The 27,869-nt window shown below is 40.2% G+C and overlaps 2 protein-coding genes across 7 annotated transcripts in view; one reads left to right on the top strand and one right to left on the bottom strand.

The window, feature by feature from the left end:
* Nucleotides 1–10,790, top strand: part of FMN2 (formin 2) — a 157,730-nt gene extending 146,940 nt beyond the window's left edge. For all 6 annotated transcript variants that reach the window (XM_086877691.1, XM_086877692.1, XM_086877689.1 and 3 more), the window contains 2 exons: nt 8,525–8,606; nt 10,015–10,790. In XM_086877691.1, the coding sequence (XP_086733817.1) occupies nt 8,525–8,606; nt 10,015–10,041 (109 nt within the window). In that variant the 3' untranslated portion in view covers nt 10,042–10,790. The remainder of the gene's footprint in view (nt 1–8,524; nt 8,607–10,014) is intronic.
* A 4,445-nt stretch (nt 10,791–15,235) lies between these two features.
* The window catches only part of GREM2 (gremlin 2, DAN family BMP antagonist), a 41,424-nt gene continuing 28,790 nt past the window's right edge, over nt 15,236–27,869 (bottom strand). The window contains exon 2 of the mRNA XM_086877694.1: nt 15,236–18,095. Coding sequence (XP_086733820.1) covers nt 17,588–18,094 — 507 coding nt within the window. The 5' untranslated portion in view covers nt 18,095 and the 3' untranslated portion in view covers nt 15,236–17,587. The remainder of the gene's footprint in view (nt 18,096–27,869) is intronic.

The following is a 27,869-nucleotide window of genomic DNA, read 5'->3' as shown; positions in this document are numbered from 1 at the left end:
AGCTAGCTGTAAGGCAGTACCTCACAAAGACACTCTTTGCAATCCAGATAAAATAGGCTGCTCAATATGTATGGTTTGGTTTTTTTTCTTCCTTGAGCATTTTTGGCAATTAGTTTTTTGGGGTTTTTGTTTGTTTGTTTTGATTTTGGGGTTTTTTTTATACATCATCATACTTTGGTTGGGGGAGGTGAACAGAGCTTTTATTTCTTAGCATTGCTTTTGAGGGAAAAGTTTATGGAAAAAAAAGCATTTGGAGATACATTTCTCAATCTGGATCTTTGGTGGAAAATCCTTTTGAATACCTTAGCCTAACTTTTTTAAGCAAGCCTGTATTTTAAAAGGACAGGAAAAATACTTTGCAGCTGGTGCTTACAAATATTAAACAAAGTGAAGGCTCTAGTAAAAAACTAGTTCCACATCTGTAATATTTCCTAATTTTTGTGACTTGTGTGAGGTTGAATTCCAGAATGGCTCCCACATAAACAGCAAAGCATTCTTCAGTAGTATCTATCTGGTGATGGTGTTGTATCATGCTGGCACATTATGTTGCATCCTTGTGTGTATGTTTTGCATAAAAAGAAGGTAACAAACAATCATCATTTCATAATGAATTTTACAGATACTTTTCATATCTGTAATGTCAGACTGGGTGTGATAGTCAAAGCTGTCATGATATAGGGTACCATTATTCCTACCACGTGGTGATCTTTTCAATCTTTTTTGAACCTTTTTCTGTTCACCACCTCTTGAATAAAGAATGACATTTGTCTGTGGTAAAAGCAGAGGCTACACATTCAATAGATACTTGCACATTGGTGAAAATAATTATATAATCAAAAACTTTAAACAGAACTTCTGTCAGGCAGTACACTTTTTATACTTGTTAGTGTTTTTATTCCCAGACAAAATGCACACTTTGACATTTGAGGTACAATAAAGCATTGTAATGTTTTACAAATGAGCAGCATTTGTCATTAAATATTAGTCCCCAAATGTTTGAAGTGCTCGCAAAGGCTTAAAACCTATTGTAACCCACACTGATCCTGAACTACTGAAGATGTGAACTTCCTTGTTCTCCAGCACTTTGCTAAACCAGTGCATGGAGTTGGCACAATGACAGCATCCATTAAGTGTAAGTGCATGGCTCTGGGCATGTTTTATGCTACCAGTATAGGGAATAGTCTAATATCAGGGGGTTTTCTTACATATTTGAGAAGAACCTTACTGTGTCTGCAGTCATTTTTTGAGCTATTACATAAGGATGGATGGGCACTTTTTCCTTCATACAGCAAAGTTCAAGGCCTCTTACTTTCCTATCTCCTGCACTGGAGATCTCTGAATGTTGTGGCTTTCCAGCTCACTTCAGTTTATTTTATTTTCTCTTCTCTGATCCTTTCTATTCAGTCAATTTTCATACTTGCTTGCACTTCCAATCTGGTGGCTATCAATTATCCAATGTAGTAGCCTCAACATACCCAGTGTAGCAACTCTTCTGTCCAGGGTATGTTTCCATATTCCCTTTAAGAATTGTCTTCTCCATGCAGTCTGTTTACCAAGACTTCTTATCCTTTTCTACACATTGGGGTTTTTTTGCCTTCTTTTACCCCATCTGCTGCTTAGAAGTGTTTTACAGCTAACACAGTTTCACACTTCTGCTCACTCATGAGTTTCTTTTGCTTGCTGATTGTTACCAGTTTTACCTCACTTCTAGTCTTCTTCCCTTTCCTTATCATTTCCTGTTGAATTTCTTAACCAAATAACCTAAATGTAGCCAGCGTCTTTGAGAGCAACCTGGCTTCAGTTCCCAGAAAAACACTGGAAGGTGATGACTGTCTTTTCTTAGATTAATTTCAATCTTAATATGTAAAGTCTGTAGAAAAGTGATCTCCATCTTGCATGAAGGTTTCCAGGTACAGCCTGAAATACTGGCCACTCTGACAATTTGATGACAAAGATCATGAAATGTATTTAATGTATTTAAGCAGGGATATGTATGTTTGCATTTTATTAGAAACATAGCCATTCTTTAACAGTTATTTTTTAAATTTCATTATATTTTCAATATGAAATTCTCTTTAATGTTAAAATTATAGTCTTTAAATCATACTTCGCACTGTATTGTTTTTATTTTATTTATTCACATCTGTATATCTCTTCACAGATAAGAGCCAAACTTTATTTTAGGCCCATTTGACATACTGCACAGTAAAATAACAGAGGCATGTGTTCCCCAATGTCTACATTGTTGACAGAGAAGGTGTCTTACTCAGAGTCCCACTAAAGATTATTTGGTATGTTAAGTGGCCAGGTTAAAACATTTTAATCTATTTGCCTGTGGTCCTCTGAGTGAAATTCTGATTAATCACTGTGTCTTTCCAACAGCCACTGTCTGCCTGGTGATCCTTGAATTAACCATGCAAGGAGCTGGCAGGGATGTCAGGACAGTCTATTATGTTATCTGTCTGTTGGTAGGCTAAGCTGCATCAGTTTGTTTGAGAGGACCAGGTACATTACCATGTACTTCTTATCTGTATAAAGTCTTTGCAGTCAGTTACTGAATTTTATCTCTGCCATCACTTCAACCCTATTGGTGTGAAAGTAAAAGCTCTATGTTTTTATTCTACTGTTACACTGGAAATTGTAATTTTCCATTATGGTTTTTGTGTTTTGGTTTCTCCCTTAGCAAAAAATATTTTCAATGTTTTAATCAATGAATAATATACAGGAACATTACCCTGGAAGAGTTTAAGGAGAGAGTTTTAAAGTTTTCTGCCCTTGAAATCTGAAAGGCGTTTGGCATTTGATAATTTAGTGGAGGATTTCTTTATTTTTTTATATGTAAAGGTATTATTATTATAAACAAGTTTAACTCAATCTTCAACCTAGACAAAGCTACATAAAATATTTTGGCAATGCTTCTTTTATTTAACTGATAATAAGCACTTAGTAGTATAAAGAGTATTGGCCTCAGCCTTGTTTTGTGTTACAAAAATGCAGAATATCTGCAGAAAAATGTCTTTTGGGTTTCATGAACAATACTGTCATGAACTATACTGTCAACTGTAAAAGTCTGAGTTTATCATGGAAGTTTTTGTGAGCAGCTCTGCTATCTAAGGCATAACATCCCAGTGCTCTCACTGTGATTACATTTGTCATGTCATAGTGTTCGTAAGGCGACCAAGCCTAGATGGAGCCAGTAGAAAATGAATCTGTCTGCCACAGATACTTCAAACAAAATTATTAATGTTTAGTGGCAAGGAAGTGGCTACCCCTTCAATGGGTTGAATGATGACAGAAAGTCTCTAAGCCTTGATAACATTGTGGCCAGGCTGGCTTTTGGTCTAGAAGGTGGATAAAAACACTGTCTTTTGGGGTTTTTAGCATGTCTGGTTTCTTTTTCCTGTGTGCATACTAAAGTATAACTTGCTTATTCATCTTACAGGCTGTCCTTAAACTTAATCATAATTTTTTTTGTCTCACAATAAATATGAGGTACAAGGAGGTGAAAGTGCTGGAGAAAAGGTTTTATTATGATGGAAATAAGAAACTATTTTGTTTGTTACAGATGACAGTTGATAGACTCAATCTTATTAAGTAGCAGATTTCAGGACTGTAATTCTTAGGCTCTGTAAGTGATTGGCTATTCATTCCCTTGTAGAATTTTTGGTTTTTAGGGTTTTTTTTATCTGTTCAACTGACCACCTAGTGTTGTGTGTTTCCTACGTGTTTTCTTAATGCTGGGGCTATTTGGAAGTATATTCTTACTGAAATAACGCGAGAACTGCTTTAGCTGAATTTAATATTTAAGGAGATTCAAGTGATGATCCCTCTTAATAAGTATTAATAGAATCTGCCCTGGGCTTGAATAACTTTGCTCTTCAGATTACTACAGTGAGAGTTAATCAACTCTCTAGTTGTCTAGGCTGGGAAGACTAGTTTTTTGTAGGATTATGTTCTTACTAAGACAAAATCAATAAACTACTTGGGAAAAGAATAAGAGGCAAAAATTGCTAAAGGTACCACAGCTGATGTTATCTTTTGTGTCAAACTGATATGCTCACATTTGAGACAGAATTGGTATAATATGGGATGGGGATTGATAGTAAATGAACCAAAGTCAGTTTGCTGAAATGAAGTGAGTTTGAGAAGTGGTTGAAAACTATGAAGTGGGATTGTTTGAGCATCAGTTTAGCAAAGTTTAGCACACTGCAAGCTTGCAAGTCATTCCCACCACACTTACCAAGTTAAGGGCACTACCTGGCTTCTTCAAGAGCATGTCCTTTCCACCTCCATCCTCCTCTCCCACTCTCAGATCATGCCTTGAAGATCTGTCCTGCTTCTGGGGAATTTGGTTGCCATTGAGAGTGATGGCTGTATAGGGGGACTGAACATCCTCTCTAACAGAAAGTATTAGTAGTGTAGAACTAAATAGTTAAGTAAAAACACATTTTCAGAACAATTAATCAATCGATCACATGCCTGCCTTTGCCTAAAGGTCGTAATTCTCAGGAACTGGGGAACACTCACCTTCCTCAGACTTTTCTTCCAGAGTCTGCCCAGTGGCAGCCTATCTTTCCACACAAGGCCTGACAACTAAATACCCACCCCTTTCCTAGGAATGGCTTTTTAACTGTTTTTTTGCTCTTTGAGCTCTGCATTGGCACAGTGGTAGTAGTCAGTGGTAGTCATTTTGGCCTGGAGCTTGGAAATACATTGTTGTATGCTATTGCTTCTGCTTTTGTGATGTTGGGAGTCTGGTGTTGTTTTCTCCAAAAACCCTTTTTTCTCCTCCCATTATTGAATTAGATCCATTAGTTTCTTCATAAAGCTCTGTCAACTCAACACAGCTGAGTTAACCCATAATCAGTAGTGTTCACACAATTTCTGCACTTTTTTGTCTTACATTATTGTTGTACCTCCATGCTGATCAATCTCACTGAGGTCAGTGGGAAGTAGTGCAGGAAAAGCCTGAGCAAGAGGATGATACATAGGGATTTGCTTGCTACTGTGAGAAGTATGGCTTGAACCAGGCAGAAGCAATGTGGTTTTGCCTAAATCTTGTTAGTTTCATGGAAAGATGAAAAAACATTCATGGCCAATATAGAAAACCTAAGATGACAAAAGCTTGCCAGTGGAAACTATTTTCCAACTGAACTAAGACTGTTGCCCTTACTTGAAAGGCAACCTTTTATCTGCTTTTCTAGATCACACAGTTTAAACGGTGCAGATGCTCCTACAAAACACATCCTTCTCCAGAAGGATTAAGCTAATTTAATCTTACTTTTAATAAAATCTTAATTAAGCTGAATGATCAGCCTTCACAAAATATATTTGCACACTGTAAAAAATTGGTAACTACACTCACTGGTTTATGATTTAGCCCTGTGGAAGGTTAATAGTTGCCTTTGCCTCTATTTCACCAGTCTGATGGCTTTTCTTGTTTTTATACAGTTCTCCATGCTTCCAGATTTAATATGGTCACAAGCTAAACCTCCTTGAAATGAGTCTTTGGTGTGCTATATTTACATTTATCAGGGCATTTATTGCTGAAGAAGCGTATGTATGGGTCACATGGGCTTCACTGAGGCTCTATCCAACCGCTTGGATCTTCCTGCACAGAGAGCAGGATGCGAGCCAGGAGGCTGTGAACTGTCCCAAACCCACACAGTGAGTCAGTGATGTGGTTGGAACTGGAACTGAGTGGTTGCTAGCTCTCAGCTTTAAGTGCATTAGGGAGTAATGCTTCTCATCTTCTGAATTTCTCTTGGTATGAATAAATAGGCTGAAACTCCAAGGAATTTCATAAAATCTCCCAAAACCTTGAGGACCGCAACCATATTCTTGAGACCAACTCCTCTTACATAATCCTGGAGATTTGGGTGGCACAACCTTTAGATTGTCACTTATCAGTCTGGAGGTTGTGGATCATTTTCTGAAGTGCCATTTCAGGGACACACAGACTTTCTTTCTGACTTCTTCCTTCACAGGGTGGCATGTTATTAACATTGTGCTGTTTCAGGCGGAGACAGTCTTTCTCCAAAAAGCTGTTTAATCTAATTGAAGCAGAATATGTAGAGGTGTTACACTGACAATGACACTTAATGGGACCTGGTCTTTAGAAAAGAACTGCATTATGAAGGGTTCCTTACTGTGTGAGGATTTTTGTTTTGAATTAACATGAGACCCACAGGGAGCTTGTGTTGTCTTGTGACCTGGTATGTTAGCAAACAGTGGGTAATCCATCCTGGAATGGAGATATTTAGGTGGGACAAAGACTGGAATTGAAGATTCCCTGGCATTTCCCAAGAATAACATTTAGATCTGTGTGAACTGGTTTGATAAATATTTTTATATGTTACATATACTGCCATTTGCATGTTGAGTAGTCCGAATACCTGCATATATTACACTGCTTCGATAAAACAGTAACTTTGATAAAGTCAGTAGTACTTGTATAGTCCCTGTACAAGTACTGGGATTTGATACTAATTTACTCACAAGTAAGATTTCATTTTGTTATTTAAATGATGTCTATAGTGAAGGGAACCATCTATACATGTATTTGAAAAAGAGGAAATCATATGATGTGTTATTTTATATCTGACTTACTAAGAGTGGCTTTTGATAGGTTGGAATGTGTCTGAATATTTAGGAAAGATCGGGGAAGATCAATGTCACAGATATTTTTCCTCCTTTGGAGAAAAGTAGACATGAAGCAGAAGAAAAATTGTTACAGGGAAAAGAAAATGTCTTTGAATTTTTCTTCGTTCTGTATCATTCCCATAAGTTTCAATTTGAAGCTATCACTACATTTTGGCTGCCACTTTTACTGAATCTATTTAAATACATTTTCAATACATTTTAAATGTTTAAATACATTTGGCTGCTTGACATTTTTGTTCTAAATTGGGCTGGAATCTATCTGGTTTGCAGTCAGAGAGAAAGCATTACAGCCTGAAATTACAGGTTTCAAAGCTTTTTTCCCCCCCAACCTGTGCACATGAAGGTCTCCCTACACTGGCAACAGACAAAGCCATCGAATGAGAAGGGCAGCTTGTGGAAGTGCTGGAAAAGAACTGACATTTAAATTAGTTTTTGAAAGTATAAATTTGAAACTTACAAAAAGAACAAGGTGTGTCTGGAGAAGCTGAATAAAGTAGAGATGAATGTGAAGGTGGTTTTTTTAATGCACTTAGCAGACTCAGCTGGAGTTTTATTTTCAAACTTTTGGCCCTTACCACACACACAAAAATACCCAAAAATAATAGTAGCACAGTGTTGGATTCTCAGATTGGCCTGTGCAGCCTCAGTGGAATAACAGACATACAAGTGGTCTGGAGATGAACTGCAAGAAACTGGCCAAGGATATATGATTTCTTAATATCATTTAGCTCTTGCTTCTTTTTTTACTCTTGGATAATGGTGAAAAGTCAGACTAAGTGCCATCTCAAGACCATATTTTTGGCAAGATCAAGCCAATATAGGATATACATTTTTGTTTTCTACTTTCTTATGAATCCAAAAAATTCTCATCTCTCCTTGAAATAAAATTAAAGATCTCACATGATTTAATGTTTTCTTATAGAAAGTGTTTATCTACTTCTTTGCAGCTCAGTGAATTTATAATATAAATCTGTATTATTGGTGTTTCAGCAATCATGTGTATTTACAAGGTTGATATATAAAATGAGTAAAAATTGTAAAGAAACATTTTACAGTGTGACATTGAACCCATCAGCTTGACTCTGACAGGTTCCCAGTCTGAGTGTAGTCCTCTGCCTTTCAGTTTGTTTCCTATCTGCATGACAAAAAAGGACATTTCTCGCACCAAAAATTTGGTGGGATTTCACAAGGTCCTAATTTGGTACTGTTTGCCATGTCAGGAAGCACTAAGAAGTGGACCCTTACTTTTAGAACCTGCTCCTCTCCTTACATCCAAGCAGCCCAAGTGCATTCATCCCCAGTGGTCATGTAAGCCTTGAAGTTCCTCAGCTTTGGAATTAAAGAGATGCCTGCATTGACATGCATTACCATGGGTTAAACATCATGTTCCATGGAAATTTTGGTTAAGCTATTTTGCCATTTTAAATACAAACAAAAATGGGCGGAAGGAAACATAGCTTGGTGACAAACTTTGTTTGAACTGTAATCAACCTGAGGGTTGGAATAGGTGAAGAATTATTTTAAAAAGTGATGAAAAGGAGCTTTCTTGGCAGTATTTGCATGAATGCTCTGAAATGCAAACTTAATGTCATCCAGTGTATTTTAAACCCTCATACAGCAAGTACTGATTGCTTTTGTAACTAAAATTGATTATGTAATTGATTATGCCTGTCCATGTAAGTGCTGGGTATGGCTACAACAGACCTGGAGTGCGAGAGCTATTTTGTGGAGCATGCTAATGAATATATGGAGAATAAAGTTAGCCACTTGTGTCCTCAGGCCTTAACTTGTAAGTTATATACTGCATTGTCTTTGTAAATGTTGGTGTACAGGAATATTTATAGATTTTGTCTCTCTTCAGGGTCAAAGAAGCCGAGGAAGTCTGCAGGCAGAAAAAGGGGAAGTCGCTATACAATATTAGACCAAAACATGACTCTGGAATTGTAAGTAAAAATTGTAGCAATACTTTATATCACTTCTACCTTTTTCTCTTTGCATTTTATAGGCAGGTTATTCTTGAAGTATGTTTTTGTTCTTCTTTTTGTTGGTTGGGTTATTTTTTGGTTTTTTTTCTTTAATGTTTAACATTTTTCCTTAAAGGAGTTAAATTAACAAACTTGAAATCTGCCTGTGAATATTACTCCACAAACCAGATGTAGCACAAGCAAGAACAGTTTATTATTGCCCCACTGTGCCAATCCGTGTTTTTCCCAGTCTTGGTGTAGGATGCACATAGAAAGCAGAAAGGCAGTTTTGGTCTTCCAGCTTATTCAGTTCATATTCACCCTCTTTTCTACAGATACAGAATGAAAGGAAGAATTTTGATAGTTACACATTTTTCAAGCTGAATCTCTGTATCAAATACAGTGGTTTCTGATCCACTCACATGGATTTGCTTGGAATAGAAACTCTAGAAAAAGATAATAGCCTGCTTTCACCATTTTTTTTGAAAACAAATAAGTAACTTCAGTTATAATAGAGAAGTAATTCTGGTCATTCAGTGAAACCTTTCCCCTATGATTGCATAACCATTGTGAGGATCATGACTGGTTTTACATAAAAATTATTCTGGTACCTCACATTTAAATCACAGCTGTAGCAACTGGCCATCATTTATGTTTGAAAAATATTAGATTTTTTTCATGTGTCTGGGTCCCTGTCTGTGTCCTCTGCTCCCCCACCAACCCAAGACATGACTTAATTCTTTGGTGCTTTGTAGTCATAGCTATGTAGTCATATTATCTGTGACACATCTTGTAAATGAAGCATGTGGTAATTTACTGTATTCTAACTAATATAATCTGATACAGAAAGCAATAATATTGCATTTATTGTTTCTTATTTTGAATGTTTAGTCAGAGCTGACTGTAGTTATTGCCACAAGAAATGTAAATGGCTAGCTTGGTAAGGAATTATAAACTACATTTTATCAATTTTATTTAAAAGCAGATCAACATGTTATTTAAAAAACAAACAAAAAAAACCCACATTAACATTGTTCTGGATTTCTGCATCAAACTTATATACTGTTCTATATGAAAACACTGAGATTTAAGAAATAACTATTTGTTTCATTATTCATGTATCATTCTTACTTGCACTGAAACAGGGACCTACAGTCTTAGTGAAAATTTAATGAGTGAAAAAGAAAGTAAACAAAAATATTTCACAAGCAGTGTATAGCTGTAGTCTACTCCAGTTCTAGCTTCAAAGGTAATTTATAAACTCAGTTCTACAGTAAATATAATCAAACATTTGCCTATGTATTTCTGTGCTTTTCATATTTGTGTAAGGTGATTTTGTGTATACTCAAATTTTGTCCTTATTTTTTAAATTTGTTTTGTTTTTCAGAAAGCAAAGATAAGTATGAAAATCTGAGAGAAGAAATTCAAAAGCCATTGTTACCTGGTTACCAAAACTCAACATGCCTGTGGGTGGGGAGGAAACTACATCATCCTGATCATTTGCTTCCTTGGCCTTTTAAAATTTGCTTTTTGTTCTCTAGAGTTTTCCACCAACTGATGTGTTATTGTACATTCATTCATGAATGTAATCACTTCAATGGAGTGCCCAGAAATAGACTAGGTATGGACTTGAAACACCTTCCCTGTACTCTGTATCTCCTTTGCCACTCAGAAATGGTATTTTGTAAAGTGTATGGTATATTACAAATAGGACAAGTCAGCATGAATAAAAAGTGGCATCTGCATCAGTTCTGAACATGCTGAAAATTGCATTAAATTGAACTTCATAAGAATGCTACTTGGTACAGTAAAACATTTCCATTCCTACTGGCAACATCTAACACAAATACTTCATGGCACTGCACTTAGATTAGGGAAAGAAATGTTACTCCTAGTGAATTGTTTGTATCCGTTTCATGTTGGCATTTGTAGTTTGTATTTTGAATCGTTAAGTGCTGTTTATACAGTATAATCGATGCTTTCCCAACTTGTTTGGTTGCCCTCCATGACTAAATATTTGTGGAACAAGATGTTTACTGTAACTATCTTTAAAATCGATAAGGCAGCATACTTTTACTTCATCTTTTGCCAGATAGTGAATGCCAGGTGGTATGGGGTTCAGAAATCCAGCATTAAAAAAAAAAAAAAAAAAAAATTGAAAAAGCAAGAAAATAATGAAAAGCACAGAAGTATGATAGAGAGTATGAGAGATTTGGCTATTATAGTTTGTTACTATATAAAGCAGCTAATACTTTTACATGAACTTTAGAAGGTATAGTATAGTTTTAACTGCTGATCACTTAAGTCAGACAGGCTTTTGGCCACATGTACATGACTTCCCTTCTGGAATTAGCTTTACAGTTAATTTAAAACTCCTTTAGAGAGCCATTAAAAGATGCACATGGAGACAACATTTATGGAAAACAGTAGCCAATTCTAGTGACAGAACATAGACTACCAACTAATTGACATCGATTTCACACTTAACAGAATTACAGACATTTCCTCCGGGCTTTCAGAGTCCCTTACTACGAGGTTAATGATTGAAATATATGACTTAGGGCTTCCATTTTAGACCACATGCTTACTTCCTATTCAGAACTGTTGAATTCACTGTATCAGTTTTAGAATGCTCAACTGATAACAACCCCTTCCTCCAGTCCTTATTTAAGAGCCCCAAACCAATCGGCTTGATTGATAACGTTTTTCTTTCAAAGCTAATTTTTCCTGAAAGCTGACTGTGTGTGCAACTCAGTTGGATGCACGTGCTCACAGCTTTGGAGCCTGGAAGACACTGGGGTAAGGCAGATGAGCTCTAACCTGCTGGGTTGCATTATTCCCTGTCTAATCTAGCACATCAAGAGACATTCCGAGCTGTTCAGAGGCTAGTATACTCTACAGGGTCTCATAAAAGGAAGCGCAAAATATGACCTCAGGAATCTGTTATTCTTCACATATACCAAGCACTAGAAAATATGTTTTTTTTCACTATGTGAAAAGCAAGTCTCCTGTTGCTGATAAACCTATGTGAAAATCTGTACTAGTAGTAATTTCTGGCAGGGATATAAATTACCAAGAATGGAATTCTAAAATTTTGTGTTGATGGGAGTAGCATTACTATTTGGGGAAGAGAAAATAAGAGATTATTTGCTGTTACAACTAACTTATAGAAGAAAAACAAACTTTAAAGAGTAAAGCTATTTTAATGGCACTGATTCAAATCCATGTTTGTATTTATGTAAACAATAGTCTTTTCCTCCTAACTTTGCTCCTAAGTGCAAGGATACAGTAGCATGTTTTCATTTGTAGCTTTCCTGTTCTCTTCAGTACCTACAGTATGTATATTACTATACTAAATGAAATAATAGATCATCTAACAAAGATCACTATGTGCAATACTGTATTTAGTGTTTCTATTCCAATTTTTTTAGAATGTTAATTTATAAGAAAATAAAAGGAATAACAATGAAATAACTGCCTTCTCTCATCACTCTTTGCCTATTCTGTAGTGTGCTACAAACTGTTTGCTCCCTAAGCAGCACATCCCATTCTGGCTCCCGTGACTGAGGAAGAGCCTTCGTGAAGAGAGCAGAGGAAATATGGCTTCCTATTGATTGCCTGTTGGAAGGGTAGTGACAGAAATTCCCAGATACATGGATATAATACCTCTTTGTGGTAGTGAGAGCTTCAGCATTCCTTACCCAAGGAGACTATGTAAAACTCACTTCTGCAACTTGTGCATGCCTCCCGGTCTTGCACTTGGCTCAGGTTTGTAACCTGGTCCTACTAACACTGCTGAATTAAGAGTCTCAAGAAATTGCTATTAAGTCAAAAATATGCATTGAAAAATATTATCTGCATATTATAATCCCTTTATATATATACAAGTGTTTCAGAAACCTCCTAAAAGGTCCAGCAACCTCTGAAATGTCACATACATACATACAGACCCTTTCTACAGGATCTGCAGCATGGATGGTAGAAGCCTCTCTCTCTGAAGAAGCGTTGACTGCAGCTGATGGAACCATATTATGATCACATGCTGCTATGTAGATAATTCTTTCATTCTACTCAGACACAACCTATTTGGTTGAACATCTCTCTTCTATATAGCTCCTCTCCAGCCTGTCTCAAACATCCATGCAAAGCATCCCACTATGTGCAGCATGACAGTGGACCTACAGAACATCCAAAGGGGGACTCACAGCACAAGTTTCACTTCTGCTCTTTGTTTTTAGCAGCATACTCAACTTTTTACAGAATTCTGGACCACTGTTCTTTTGTTTGTTTGTTTGGGTATGTTTTAAAGAGGTTGAACCCCCCACTGGTCCCCTCTCCCCTCATTTGCTGCAATCCTCCCCTTTACTGCCACATCATGCACTCTAAGAGCTGGCCCTACTTCTACAAGTTCTCACAGAAAAAAACTCTGAGCCTTTGTTAATTACTAACACCACGCATTGCTCACTGTTAGTTAAGTGCAGCAGCAAAAGAAGGACTTTCATACCTGAGCAGCAGATGTGACTTGCTGGCAAGAACAATCTGTTTTTTTATGAAGAGCTAAGAGGATTCATGTTGTTTTGCGTGCCAATTAAAGCCTTTCAGAAGCATGGTACTTTGTCACGTCATGACACTGTAGTGGGTTAGCTTTTTTTGTAGCACCTTTCATCATCCCCCAAACACTTCCAAAACTTAGTTAAGTATTAACCAACTGTGGCCGTGGGAATAATAATTAGAGGGATCTTCCACAGACTTTTTTTTTTGCCCAGTTTTCAGTGATCAGTTTTGATCTGATCACTGAAAAAAGCTATAAAGCAACTATCAATTTCATTAAGAGAACATACGACAAGTCATTGCATTGCAATTATTTTGGTGAAGACTCTAGGTTAAAAGCAAAGCTAAATTTGTGATAAATCCACTATACCAGTTACTTCAGTTACACAAATTGTAAACTGCTGTGGACAGAATAAGTGAAAACTGATGAAGTTGAGTTTTTCTGAAGATAGTGTACACAAGTCAGCAAAGGTTGAAAAGAGAAAACCATGCCCCAGTCCATTCATGTTTGCCACTCATCAAGAGGATTCTCATTATAAAACAGCTTTTATGAGCTATTCTCTCACTTATAACAGACCCATCTACTCCTCTATCTGATATTCATCCAACCTGCTTTTAAAAGCATCCAGTGGTAAGTCCATGGCCTCAAAAAATTGATGGCTTTCTGAACTAAAGGGTCCCTACTGCCTCAGCACTGTTACCTCATTTATTCCCCAGCTGTTCGTTGGATTTACACTCTTAGAAATTCCACTTGCCCCCCACCCAAAACTGGGGCCCTCCCAACGTGGCAGTCCCACTGTGGTTCAGTTTAACATGCACTGCCCTGCTCCCTTCCCCTGTCCTGTAGCACCTGTCCACTTTATGAAGTAACTACATCTGTCTGACCTACAGCTTTTCCATCTACTCGGGGAGATTCACCTTGTTCTTGGATTGCTTCCACAAGGGGGAGATTTTTGGATCACGGCATAAGCCTCTGGTAAAATGACAGTACAGCACTTGGGCAGCAACAGACTGAGAGAACTGGAGCTGGAGTCTGGGCTGTGCCTCAAGCTGCAGATGTTCAGGTGGGTGCTGGGCAATCCACGACCTGCAAAAGCAGCAGGCTGGCCAAGAGATGGCTGGAAATGAGAGAGGGGCATTTGAGGAGGTGACTGCTGAGCTCCCTTAGAGCCAAGTGACAGAGGCACTTAGGAGGTCTGAGCAGGGAGCCTGACCACACCCAGGGAGCCAAGGCAAAGTAAGACACTAATTCTCTAAAGTAACAGCTACTAAAAAAAAAAGTCTCCAAACACTGAACTGTGAGAAGATTTGGGCAAGAGACAGGGAAGGGAAGACAGCAAAGGGCTCCTACAAGTGTAGTGCCATAAAGCACCTAGCCCTCCCTTGCTAGCTGTGGTCTAGGTTCTCCTGCTTCTTTCAAGACCCATCACAGGCATCTCTTCTGGTCACATGGAAGTTCATCAATCACTGTGACAGCTCCCTTTCCACACAGAAATTTTCCCTTGAGAAACTGCATTACCTCTGTGTTGGTAAAGGAAAAAGAAAAAACCACAAACCTCAAAATACTACCCTGTGTTTGGACTGCCATACGGTGAACCTGTCCAAGAGCTGAGAGCAACCTGTATCTGATAGCTGAAGCTCACCTATATCTTAGAACTTTTTTTCCTTTTAAGTGGTTCGGTGCCTGTTACAAAAGGGTCTATATATATTTTAAACAAAATTATTTAGGTCAGTTACTTCTCTTGTGGTAAATGATGGTGATGTTTTAGCCAGTGGTGGAGCTTTGCTCAGCAGTTTACCAAAAAACCCAGAATAACTGCATGCAGAATTGTTTCCAGAATCTAAGAATAGTGCATCTCATTTTTGTGTCTTTTCTGTCTTGCTTTCCAGGTACTTCTGAGGAGAAGTATTGGGAAACAAGGGGAGAAGTAGTTAGGTTTTCCCAACTTGTCGGGGTGAGACATCATTTACCTATATTTGGGAGGGTGAAAAGGCAGCTGGACAATGTACTGGTTAGAGAGCAGTTGCACACAAACTCTTGAAGCAAAACACCTGGATGCCATATAACCCTAGAGTAGCTTTATTATTTAATCTATAATTTAATAGTTGACCTATAAAATAATTACATTATACTTAAAGCATTTCTTCATTTTTTGTTGTCATTTATAAAACAAGAATTAAATACAGTTTTAACCATTACAAGCTCAACTCAGTTTTTACATAAACACAGCTCCTAGAAGGAGCTTTAAGCTGCAGCATATTCATATTTCAAACTGGTGAAAAACCCAGGCAGGGCATAGCTTAAAGGTAAAGATTCTTGCATGTTTTTCTTATGTGAATTTACTAGGGTGATTTTCTCTCTCTGCTCCAAAATGTTTGACTTTCAGTTCATTCCTTTCAAATGAAGACTGAGATCCCCAGGAGTCTTAGTAGACTGTATTGCCACCTTCCCCCTCTGCACCACACCCACACTCTCAGGCCTATTCTGAATTGTGCCCATCCTGGGGCTGGCACGATGCCACAGGGCAGCAGCAAGAGCCCCTAAAGCATTCCCTGCGCGAGGAGTCTCCCTGGGCACTTCTGACACGTTGGAAGGTCACAGCAGAAAAGCAACTTCTGTTCATGTAACAGGGCTGCCAGACCCCACCAACCTCACCCTGCCCACGCCAGCCCCTGTAAACCGCTTGGAGCTCTGGTGGAGATCAGTCCTGAAAGCCTCTTAGGGAGGCCTGTGTCACATAGTGGAGACCCGTGGCTCTGAAGCCCCGGCTGGCGACAGTGCTGAGCACATTAACCCCTTGAAGTGGCTGCATGGGAGGAGGCTGGTGGGGAGGGGCTCTGGCATCAGGCTGCAGAGGCTGAACTGTGAGACATGCACAGGGAGTCAGCATGTCAATTTGTAAGCTTCAGACAAGTGTGTGCACACTGGCTTTGGTTTGGGGGAAGGGGCTGGTTTCAGACAGGATTTTAATGCAGCTGGGACAAATACAGATCAGAACTGTGACAAATGGGGTATAGAGGACATGTAAAACTCCATCAACTGAATAACAATATAATATGATTTAAAATGAACTGAAAGTGTTCACCAACACTTATTGTGCAGGTCTCAAAAACTGAGTGGACCACCAATAGTGTAGCAATTACAACTTATTCCCTCCCTGCTCCCACAGCTGTGACCCATTCCAGCAGCACTGACTGAGGCATTTGTCCTTTAACACTAACACATTAACATGGTTTCCAGTCATGGGAGAGACACCACTCCCAAAACTTGATGACACTTATGTAGCTTTTGTATTCAGTCCAGCAATGACCAAACTTTGTCCTTTGTGTGACAGTGCTTTTATACCTTTCGGGACACATCATTCCTTTAAGTGTTCTCTCCCACTACCCTTCCACCTCCCCTGGTTTGAGCAGGCATAAATATAAGGTCATAAATGGATGTTGTCCTTTTTGGAGTAAGAAACACACACACACACACACACACATATCTAACATACAAAAACCTACCAAAAGCATAGTAAAACCATGTCCATTTTAAGCCAGGCAGCCGACCTAGCAACTGAGTCTCTTAACATATTTTAATCGCTGGCATACTCTGCCACAAGAAAAATATACATGGCTAGGTCTATAATACTTTAAACAGCTGTTTACTATAGCTAGGTTACAAAATAAACATTGCTGCAGAGGCCATGTGTTCAATATACTCTAACCACAACAGCATCAGAACCCACCCTCAGTCTGCTCTGTGGTCACCGTGGCTGACCCAGTGCCTCACCCTCTTCCCCTTGCTTCTGATCTGCCGTTCAGACAACAAGCCCAGAATCATTTGTCATTGCACAATTGAAGCCGTCTTAAGGAGAGGAGTCTCATCGGAGACTCTCGCTTGCTTTTCACACATTACTGCTCTCCCCAGTCCGTGTCCCCCAGTCCTGGGCAGCACCCCAGCACTTCCAAGTGAGAGAAGCAAGCTCCAGATGAAAGCAAGGGGAAGGCATTCTCAGCTTGTGGAGGGAACTGGAGTGTAGGGCAGAGGGCTTTACTCCACACAGTGGAAACATTTAATGCTGGATTCAGCCAACTGGTCACTTAGATGATCAATCCAAACTTCTGTGAGCCTGCTCCACTCCAGAAGATTCAACTGCCAGGTGATATTTAAAATATTTATGGTGAAGTGCCTAACACAGCCGGTTAAAAAGCGTTATTCCAGTAGGCAAGTGACAAGGAGCCTTTCCTTGCTGGAGGGATGCCTCCTGAAAGAAAACGAAACATATAAAAGAAAAAAAAAAAAAAAAAAGAAAAAAAAATGGAAAGAAGAAACACCAACAAAATGGACAGTCTGCTCAGCGGGAGAGGAGAGGCAGCAGTAAAGCTGATGGAGGCAACACCAAGCAGCAGCCACATGCCCGTTCTCACAGTTTGCCTGAGCTGTTCAGATTCACAGACATGCACCGGCACTGCTTGACCTTCTGGATTTTCTTGAGTCGGAAGGGTGGGTCCAGCTCGGGGCACTCCAGCTGCACGGTGGAAGAGGTGACCTTGTGTGGCTTGCAGAAGGCACAGGACTGGAAGGACTCCTCCTCCTTCTTGACGTGCCGCGGGATGTAGAAGGAGTTGCACTGCCCGTAGCAGAAGCGGTTGATGATGGTGCGGCTGATGCAGCCCTCCTCGCTGACAGTCTGCCGCAGCGGCTGCGTCTTGCACCAGTCGCTCTTGAGGTACTTCCTCTCGGTGACCACCAGGGCCTCCTGGCTGGAGGCCAACACCTCCTTGTTCAGCTGCTGCCTCCGCTCCGAGTGGTTGCTGCCGCTGCCTTTGTACGGGGAGGGAATGGCGCCCGCAGGGCGGCTCTTCCTGGTGTCCGACACCCGAACCACTGCTGCCATCAGAAAAACGGAGAAGGCGAATTTCCAAACCATCCTGCAAGGACAACGCAAGGCACTGTTAGCAGAAACGTATTCCCAAACCACAGAGCTGGAATGGAGCTGGTACTTCACACGCGCTTTTAGAAGAAGTGGAGATCTTATCGCCTTTATAATCCCATCACTTTTCCTAGATTAGCTCTATTCCTGGGTGATTACATATCATGAAGAGGCCAGGCGGCCCTTTGGGAAGTCACACTGCTCCCCCTCAGCTCTCCCCAAACTCTCCAGCCGCTTGGTTTTTCCCCACAGGGACACTAATGCTTTGAGGCTGAAGTGGTGGTTTTACAGCAGCTTCAGCCAGAAGCGTCTGCTCCTTCTCTGTGAAATCCTGGGCCAAACAGCTGGGCAAAATCCTGGCTAGCAAAGGCTCAAGAGCCTCTTGCCAAGATGGTGAGAGCTGATTTGGGGATGGCAGGGGAGAGGGCAAGGGAATACCAGGTTACACAAAGTGCATGCCCATGTCTCTTCAGCCCCCAAGTCCCAGCCCAGCCTCACGCCCCACAGAAGTAGCAAGGGGTGTCCAAAAACCTATTTTTATTATTTTAAATTGCTTCTGAAGTTTCTTAGGGCTCTTATGGCACTTACAGGCTTGTATCTGTTGTCTTTGTATGAGGCCAAAATCTTGATGGATTTATTTTTGCAGTAAGAGGAAATGCTTAAACACAACTTCGAGGACTTCACAACTGCAAGGCCTCTTGGGAAAATGGTTTAAGAAGGTTTGTAAACACGAGAGGATTCAATATTTATTTTTGATTTTAAGGAATAAGTTACCACATAAGTTTGTTGCTAAGTTAAAATAGTCAGCCAGATAGCAAAAATATTTTTTCCTAGGGTTGCCTATTATGTATTCTTGTTCTGTGGAGCATCTCTTACCAGCTCTCATCCAATCCATTTTAGTAATGTGTCTCGATGTGCTTCCAGAACATCAGACTAGGTGCACTAAACTTCCTTATAAAGTCAATGCTTGGACGTGAACGGCTCATTTGGCAGTTCATTTCATATCCCTCTCCATGGGAAAGGAGAACAGAGGATCTCTTCAGTGCCAGAAGTGGGTGCACAGAAGCTTCCCATTTGGAGACTAGAACACTTCCAAGTCTTTCTGAAGTGCTCTATTCGCCTTTATTCTTAATGGATATTTTTACAGCGTACGGAAGAAAGACTTATCCCTCTCCTCAAGGTAAAGCTTCAAACCCTTCCATGTAATGATTTTAATTTTTTTTTTCCTTTAGAGAGATGCCTAGACAAAAAAACTGCCATCACACTGGTAATTATAACATCTAACACTTCAGATGTTGCATAGGTACTCCCATTTAGAAAACAGGTCACTTTCCAAACAATGACACCAAAAGATGAAAAAAGTGCTTGCCATAAAGGTACAAAAGAAGACAATAGCAGTAACAAATGCTTCTCACCTAATAAAGCTGACCTAACATGTTTAACTTCTGTGGAGATAAAGAAAAGGAACTACTCTGGCAGACTAAGTGAGATAACATTGCTTAAGGCTATTTTCTAAGTCTACAAGATCTCAATGTCAGACTTGGACTAAGTCTCTAAAGGGAGAAGCCTGAAGTGCTGAAGGAAACAAAAGTGATAATCATATAGCTGTAAACAGAGGATGTTCTGATGCAGAGTTAAATTTCACCAGAGTGTTTGCTTGAAACAGAACCACCTTTAAATGGAAACCAGTATTTCTAAACCACAAAAAAGTTCATTCATCTGCAACCATGCCATCTCCCCACTGAACATCCACTGTAGCCATGGGTACTTTAATTCAGTGGCCTATTTTCACACTGCTTAGCATTCAGCATGCAAGTCCAAGAAGTTTTGTCCAGAGCCTTTAAACGAAGCAAGACTAGACTTGGCTTTGCTGGCATGTATTGTCGCCAAGTCCACTGGATGTCAACCCACACAGCCAGGCCAAAACCTAATCAGGTAATTAGTTTCAGTTGAATATAGCGTTCCATGTTTCCTTTCAAACTGTTCTCATGTTATTCTGCACTGGCGGCTGCATTTCAGTAGTAGATAAAACAATGATTGCCAGTGCTTTGTGTTTTATATAGAAAGGGGAGGAAAAGAAACCAGATTTACAAACCTTTGTCTTCTAGAAAAAGACAGAGGTGAGCTCTCCACAAGATTATGGCCTTATGCCACTATTCTGAGGCACACTCTTCTACTCTTTTGAAACACAAGGGATACTTGTGCCTCTCCAGTCTCATTCTCTGATCCTGGCATAGAAGAGGACAGCAAAGGTCAGCAAGAGAGACACACCCTTTCCCCCACCCCCTCCTCTTTTCTTGGGATGATCTTTAAGGTCTTTTCCAACTGCCATGACTCTACAATTCTGTGAAACCCCGTGTTACCACGCCTGCCCTTTCTCTTCATAAAATGCAACTTGAAAGGACATAAAATTTCCTTTTTGTGTCAAGAGTGGTGGTCAAGCAGAACTGCTACACAGGAATTCAGGAAACCTGACAGAGTAACTAACAACTCAACATCTATAATATAGAGAAAAACTATAGCAGTATTCTAATTGCTTAAATGGTTTTATGTAGGCAGGGAGAGCCATTCAATAGAGTAAGTAGGATTTATTCAGTAAGTCTGTGTTTATAACTAATAAAGCATTATTAATCAAAGCCACTATTGTACACTTATAAACCAAACACTGCAATACATGCAAGTACTTCTACAGACAGGTAGGAATGCACAACTTATTTCGGTCATTGATCTTTATCAAACTTGAACCTTAAAATATTTACATAATGGAGTAATAATCTATTCTACACTAGGAGGTCAAATGTGCATTCTGTCAGATAGTGGAATTTCTAATCACGGTGTTACCCCTTACTAGCCTGCAAATCACCCCTTTCTAAGCCCTGGCACACAAATCCCCTATTCAAGCAAGTAAGGGTGCAAACAAGGTCACACGATGCCAGCAACTTGCCAAGGACTACATGTGTATTTTCAGCACTCACATGCAAAGAGAAGAGACACTTCAGGCCTCCCAGAGAAAGAGAACCTTTTGGCAAACTTAATTTGAATGCAAAGCAAGACGGTGAACGCTGTCTGTCTGCAGACAGAGCGGGATGAGAAGAAACACAAAACGTCTTCTGGGGAAGAATCTGACTTTTGGCAAGGACAGGGCAGTTCTGCCCTACATAGATGGAAGAGAATGAAACAGCATGTGGCTGAGACCATGCAAGTGAGATCTGCCTCAAGATACCAATGCCTCTTCAATTTGCACCAATGCCAGTCTGGGCCCCCATTCCTGCTGCACTGGGGTCCCCATAGCAGACCTGTGGCAGCTCCTTTGTGACAGGTTTCAACTTCTTCAAGCATTGTTGCCAGCTGCTGCCAGTTCCCCTCACACTTTTTTTACAGTGCATGAGCTAGATTTACACAAGACACCCAACAAGGCCTGGCTGCATTTACATATCACATGGCAAGTTTTTTCTCCTTCAGAAACGGAAATCAGCATCAAGTATGAGTTCATAAACTCATCAAACCCATCATGCTGGGGTTGGGCTATCAGGCCCAGGAGTGTAAAAAATCCTTGGCCATGGAAGTGAGAATGTCAAAATCCAGCTCTGTCATTCACAGGTCAGGTCACTGTGCTGGGAGGGGAAAACCCAGGATCACTGTGTCTGCCCTTAGCTTTATTTCTCCTTTGTATCCAATTGCTGTGTAACATAAAGTACCTACCAAGGCAGGCTCCCTTTTGTATGCTAACCTCTTGGTCCTATAATTCACACATTCTCAAAAGTAATCCAGCTCCAGAGCATGGATTGGTGTAACCCCCAAAATAGATTATAGTTTTGTGCTTAGGGAAGTCCTCTCTGGATTGGAGCACTGGATTTGCTTTCAGAATTCAAGGTCATCATTTTCTGAGAAGTCCCCCTGAGAAGAAGTGGGTGCTACTTCTGAAAGGCAGGGCAAGAGGTAACACCAGTGCCCATCTGTGCTGAGTGACCACTCCAATGTTTACTCTAATTTTCAAAGTCATGACCAGTTTCTCAGCTCAGGATGCAGATTCTTACTGGGAATTTCTATGCTGAAGATCAGCCTACTTCAAGCTACTTCAAGAAAGAGGGATATAACTGAAAGATCATGGTGGTATTTTACATTAGGTGCTCAGGAAATCAGGAGGTGTGAGACCCATCTGTTTGTTTTAGCACCTACTTTGTAGCACCTACAGAGCAGTCAGCATTATCAGCATTCCTGGAAGCATCCAACTCTCTGATACAGGTATGATACAATCATCTCTCCACCAGGTCTTTCTGGAGGGAATTCAGAAATAAAAGTCTTAGGCAATTTAAAACAAACCAAAACAACAAAACACAACAACAACAATAACAAAAAAATCCCATCAACCAAAAAAACCCAATCCACAACCAAAAATCCAAACCTGCAAAACCTATCTTAGCATTGAATTTGAGACTCTATCTATTCAGCTTAATCACAGTACGGATTCATAAAGAAGAAGACTTAGTACTATAAACCTGTCATACAACCATCAGAAGTACAGTCTCAAGTACTGTGAGAGCCAGTGGCTGGGAAGATGATAAACAAATCTGGGGGTTTTTTTCTTTCTTTTTGAAAAATTTAAATTTACTTAGCAGCTGCAGAGCTTCCCTTGGACAAATATTTCTCTGTAACTACCAGCAAAATGCAGGCATTACAGACTAGATTAAATCAGATCCCGCTACGTAGTACAGTACATAGATAGCCACATTTCACCACCTGTATCACTTGCTTCCAGTTTCCACACTGCAAACTTCAGAGACATGAGAGATGTCCTTAGGGGTCACTTGAGTGTGGCTGAATGCAGGAAGCCTGCATTTTTTTCTAGTCTCCCTTTACTTTCATATTAGACCTAGTCAGAAAAAGAATCTGTATAAACCAGTCATATGTACAATAATGTAAGAACACGATGTACATGGTTAGTTCTCACATTTAAGATGGGACACAAGAAGCGTTCCTTGAAGACAAGCCAGGCCATAGCTTTTCAAAGAACTAAAACTTGGCTTTAGCAACAGATGTGGAAAGCCAGGAAATATCAAATTCTCTACCAGGAAGCCAAAAATGCTATTTATTAAATTTATTAATAGTTAGGCATGATTCTAATAGTAAAGTGTTCTCATAAAGACCTCAATAAAGACTAATCAGGCATCTTTGTGCAAGGGAGGTATTTGGTGCTAATTTTTCTCTTTTAGCTATCCTTTGGAAACTATTTTTCCCATGTTCCAACAGCATTAGCAGTAACTGAACACTACACTGTATCTCCTGTTGCAGAGACATGGGTGTCTTATTAAATCATTCCATCATTAATAGATTCCCATTACTAAATTGCCAAGAGTGAGGCCAGTTACAACAACAAAGCATGCAGGAGTCTGGGCAGACCAAACTTTTAAAAATGTAAAAAACACAATACAGCAGCTAGGATTCAGTTATTCAGATCTACTTTATAGCAGTAGCTACCATGTTCTAGGAGTACAACCCATCACTTTTCAAAACAACTTCACAAAACACAAAAACCAATTACTTAAATACAAATAAATGCCATTACAGAAATTTACAGGCAGAAATTTTTCCATTCTTGTCCTCCAAGAACCTTCTATAGTGATTTGAAAAAAAGCTATTTTGTTGCATCACAGCCCTAACAGTAGATGTCTGGGGGAGAAAACATTTCTTTCAGACTTAATAAATTCTTAGCACCCTCACTGGCTCACATGGATGGAGATCCTTCTCTCTCCATCCTTTTCTCTTGCACCAACACCTCTCCCCCAGAGAGTCAAGACTGTCTACAGGGATCACCATGAAGCTTTGAAGGAACCAGGAAAGGTCCTCCTGTAGGCTGGATGTCCCAGGAGCCACACTCTACTGTGTGAGCTCTTGCTCTGTTTTTTTGAAAGGGGGACATGAAGTTAGGTTTCAACAATGCCAGCCTGCATTCTTCAGAACAGGACAAGATTTCCCCAATAATCCCAGAACTTATAAATTCTCCTTATCAAGACAGTTCCTGAAAACTATGAACTTAAATTATTGAAAAATAAAGTAATTAATCAACAAAATGGATGTAGAAAACACTGGTGGAGACAGTCTATGCTAGCTGAAAGGATGTTGCACTATATTAATTCAGCTCGCACTGAATAGATTTTCTACTTCCAAGAGCTTTATCTTGAATTTTCACTGAAAAGGCTGGGAGTTTAGAAGAATTCTTGATCCATGCACAAAAATATAAGAGGAACCAACAACTCAGCCAATTTTCCTGTCTTTCAGCAATATGTTATGTGTTAATTTTAGGACAGAAGGAAACTGGAAAGTAAAGTAACCCTTGACACTAAAACTAACCAGCTTGAATGCTGGGTTTTTCCTCCTCATCTTGTCCTCTCTCTTTCTTATCTGCCTTTACTGCCAATAGAAATTCATGTTTAAAACCACTGAACTATTCTTTCCTTCAAGAACTAAAGACAAGCTCATTTGAAACCTTTTTAAATGTAGCTGGTCACTTCATTAGTGTTAAAGGATCACACTACTCCAGCAGTTTCACTTTGCACTCTCATCCTGCTACAAAGTGTATTGACCTAAATATTGTATCACTGATTTATAGTATTAGGCTCTTCATAGGCTGAATCCTTCTTATCTTGCATAGTTTTCAAACCTTTGGGGTTTTTTGTTCTGTTTTTTTAAAGTAGTATTAGTGCTGGAGGAATAGAGAATTAGAATAGATAATTTTTTAAAGCCAGGACCAGGAGTTTGTGAGGAAAATCACTGGTTGTAAACTACAGCTCCAGAAGACTGGACAGAGGGGGAAGGAAAGTATTGATGAAGTCAGCCCTGGTATTTTGACATACTTTTATCATTAAGGAGATGGAAGTAGGGTTAGGCCACTTGGAATAAATATAAAGAGGTTGTCAGAGAAGTAAAAATGAAAGAGGGAAGGTTGGGGCCGTCTGGAATTAAATCTGGCCAAGCATGTCAATGAGAACAAGAAGTGCTTCATCAAATGTAACTATAGCAAAAGGAAAACTAAGGATAATGTGGATGCTTCACTAAATGGATTTGGGATGCTGGTAACAGAAGACGCAGAGTTGCCGAACATCTTCTTTGCACTGGTCTGAAATGACATCTCTTAGGCATCTTTGACCCAGGAGAACAGTGTAAAGGAATGTTGGAAGGGAGGACTGGCTTAGAGAACACCTAAGCAAATTTGACATCCACATGTCCATGGGCCCTGACAGGCTGTGTCCATGAGTGCTGAAAGAACTGGTGGACACCATAGCAAGGCTGCTCACAATCATCTTTGAAAGGCCATGGAAGTCAGGAGAGGTGCCTGGACTGGTAGAGAGTAAATGTCACACCCCAGTCTTCAGCAAGTGCAAGAAGGAGAACCCAGAGAACTACTGGCCAGTCAGCCTCACCTCAACCCTGAGAAAAGTGATGGAACACCTCATTCTGGAGTCCATCTCTAGCCACATGAATGACAAGAAGGTGATCAGGAGAAGTCAGCATGGATTCACAAATAATAAATCATGCTTGACCAACCTGATTGCCTTCTGCCATGAAACAACAACCTGTATATATAAGGAGAGAGCAGTGGATTTTGCCTCTCTTGACTTTAGTGAGGCTTTCAACCCTGTCTCACAACATCCTCATAGGCCAAGTCAGGAAGTGTGGGCTGGATGGGTAGACAGTGAGGTGGATTCATAACTGGCTGAATGGCAGATCCCAGAGGGCTGTACCCAGTGGCACGTGTCAAGATGGAGGCCTGTCACTTGTGGTGTCCCCCAAGGTCCAGCACTAGTGTTGTCTACCTTGTTCATCAATGACTCAGGTGAAGGGGCAGATGGCTCCTCAGCAGGTTCACTGACAACACAAAGCTGGGAGGAGGTGCCAGTACCCCAGAGGGCTGTGCAGCCCTTCAGAAGGACCTCGGGAGGTTGGAGAGATGACCAGAGAAGAACTGATTGAACTTTATAAAGGCACGTGCAAGGTCCTGCACCTGGAGAAGAGTAACCCCTGCACCAGGTCAGGCTGGGGCTGAGCTGCTGGAACACAGCTCTGTGGAGAAGAACTTGGGGGTCCTGGTGGACAACAGCTGTCCAAGAGCCAGCAGTGTGTCCTTGTAGCCAAGAAGGCAGATGGTGTTCTGGGATGGATTAGGGAGAGCATTGCCAGCACGTTGAGGGAGATGATCCTGCCCCTCAACCCTGGTGAGGCACATCTGGAGTGCTGTGTCCAGTTCTGGGATCCTCAGCACAACAAAGACGATTAAGAGACTGGAAGCTCTCTCTTATGAGGAAAGGCTGAGGGAGCTGTGCCTGTTCAGCCTCAAGAAGTGACAACTGAGAAGGGACCTCATCAATGCCTAAAAGATTCTGAAGGGAGTGTGCCAAGAGGATGGAGCCAGGCTCTTCTCAGTGGTGCCAAGCAATATGACAAGAGGCAACAGACAGAAACTGATGCATAGGAAGTTTCATCTCAAAAGGAGGAAGAACTTCTTCACTGTGTGGATGACTGGGCAGTGGAACAGACTGCCCAGAGAGGTGGTGGAGTATCCCTGACTGGAGACATTCAAGAATTGTCTGGACGCAATTCTGTGCTGTGTGCTCTAGGATGACCCTGCTTGAGCAGGAAGGTTGGACCAGATGCCCCACTGTGGTTCCTTCTAACCTTACTTGTCCTCTGTGATTATGTTCATGATAAATACCAGTGCTTCCCGAAAAACACACACACACATAACAGATGCAATTACTAAGGCCCCAAATAGAAGAAAATAATGCAGGAAACAATGCTGCAAGTTTTGTTGGTTTGGGTTTTTTTTAAGGCTAAACGTTAGCCAGGTAATACAGTGAAGAAAGACACTATCAACTTCATATGACCCTGTATTTATCAGTAGCAAAGATTTTGATTTAACAATTGTGTCAGTATTTATCATGTTAAAACAGAAAAAGTGAAATGAAGAGAAGGAATGAAAGCTGCAAGAAATGTAAAAGCAAAGTCATACTAACTTGTGGTAATGGAGCAAATCTCCTTTTTTAGGAGATTAGGAACACACTCTGAATACTAGCAGGTAACTGGGCAAAGGTTTTGGGTGTTTTTTTTTGTATCATTATGATTAAAAGCCCTAAATCTTGTTGCTATTTCAGCTTCAGGAACTTGTGGTTTTGAAACCAACCACAGACAAATGTCTGCCTGGTGAGCACATGTGAATTGTCCCAAGCAGAGTGAGATGTCCTACTCAGAAGTGTCTGGGTAGTCATCAGTACTGGCAGCATATGCAACACTGGGGAAAAAAGGGGGAGTGGGAGGAGGGAAAAACCCACAAAATAAAACCAGATTTCTGCTAGCTGTCCATGAGGCTGATTCTCTTCCTCACAACCTGGTTTTGAAGAATGCTACAGTCAGGGGGTGGAAGGAATGGATACAAGGAGAAGAGCTTTTTTGGAAAGGACTGATAATTCTCCTATGAATCTAAAAATGTCTCCCTGCAAGAGTGAACAAAGTTGAAAAGATACCTGGTCTCTTTCTCAGTGTTTCTCAGCTTTTCAGCACAAGATAAAGAGCCCTAAAGAGGCAAGTCAGTTCTTGAACATATGAACATTTTGTCCAGCAAGTAAAAACAGCCTACATTTAACTTTATTCTTCTGTGTTGAAGGCAGCTGTTACACTCCCATTTGGCAGCATTTCATTCAGGAGAAAACAGCAGACTTCTGCCCTTGGGAAACTAAAAACTAAATCTGAGGGGAAGCGGTGGCTTGAGCAAATGTCT

Source organism: Cyanistes caeruleus, chromosome 2 (genome assembly GCF_971803275.1).
Source record: "Cyanistes caeruleus chromosome 2, bCyaCae1.hap1.1, whole genome shotgun sequence".
NCBI classification, from domain to species: Eukaryota; Metazoa; Chordata; class Aves; order Passeriformes; family Paridae; genus Cyanistes; species Cyanistes caeruleus.
Note: the sequence above shows the minus strand (reverse complement) of the source record. Positions and strands in the feature narration are given on the sequence as shown.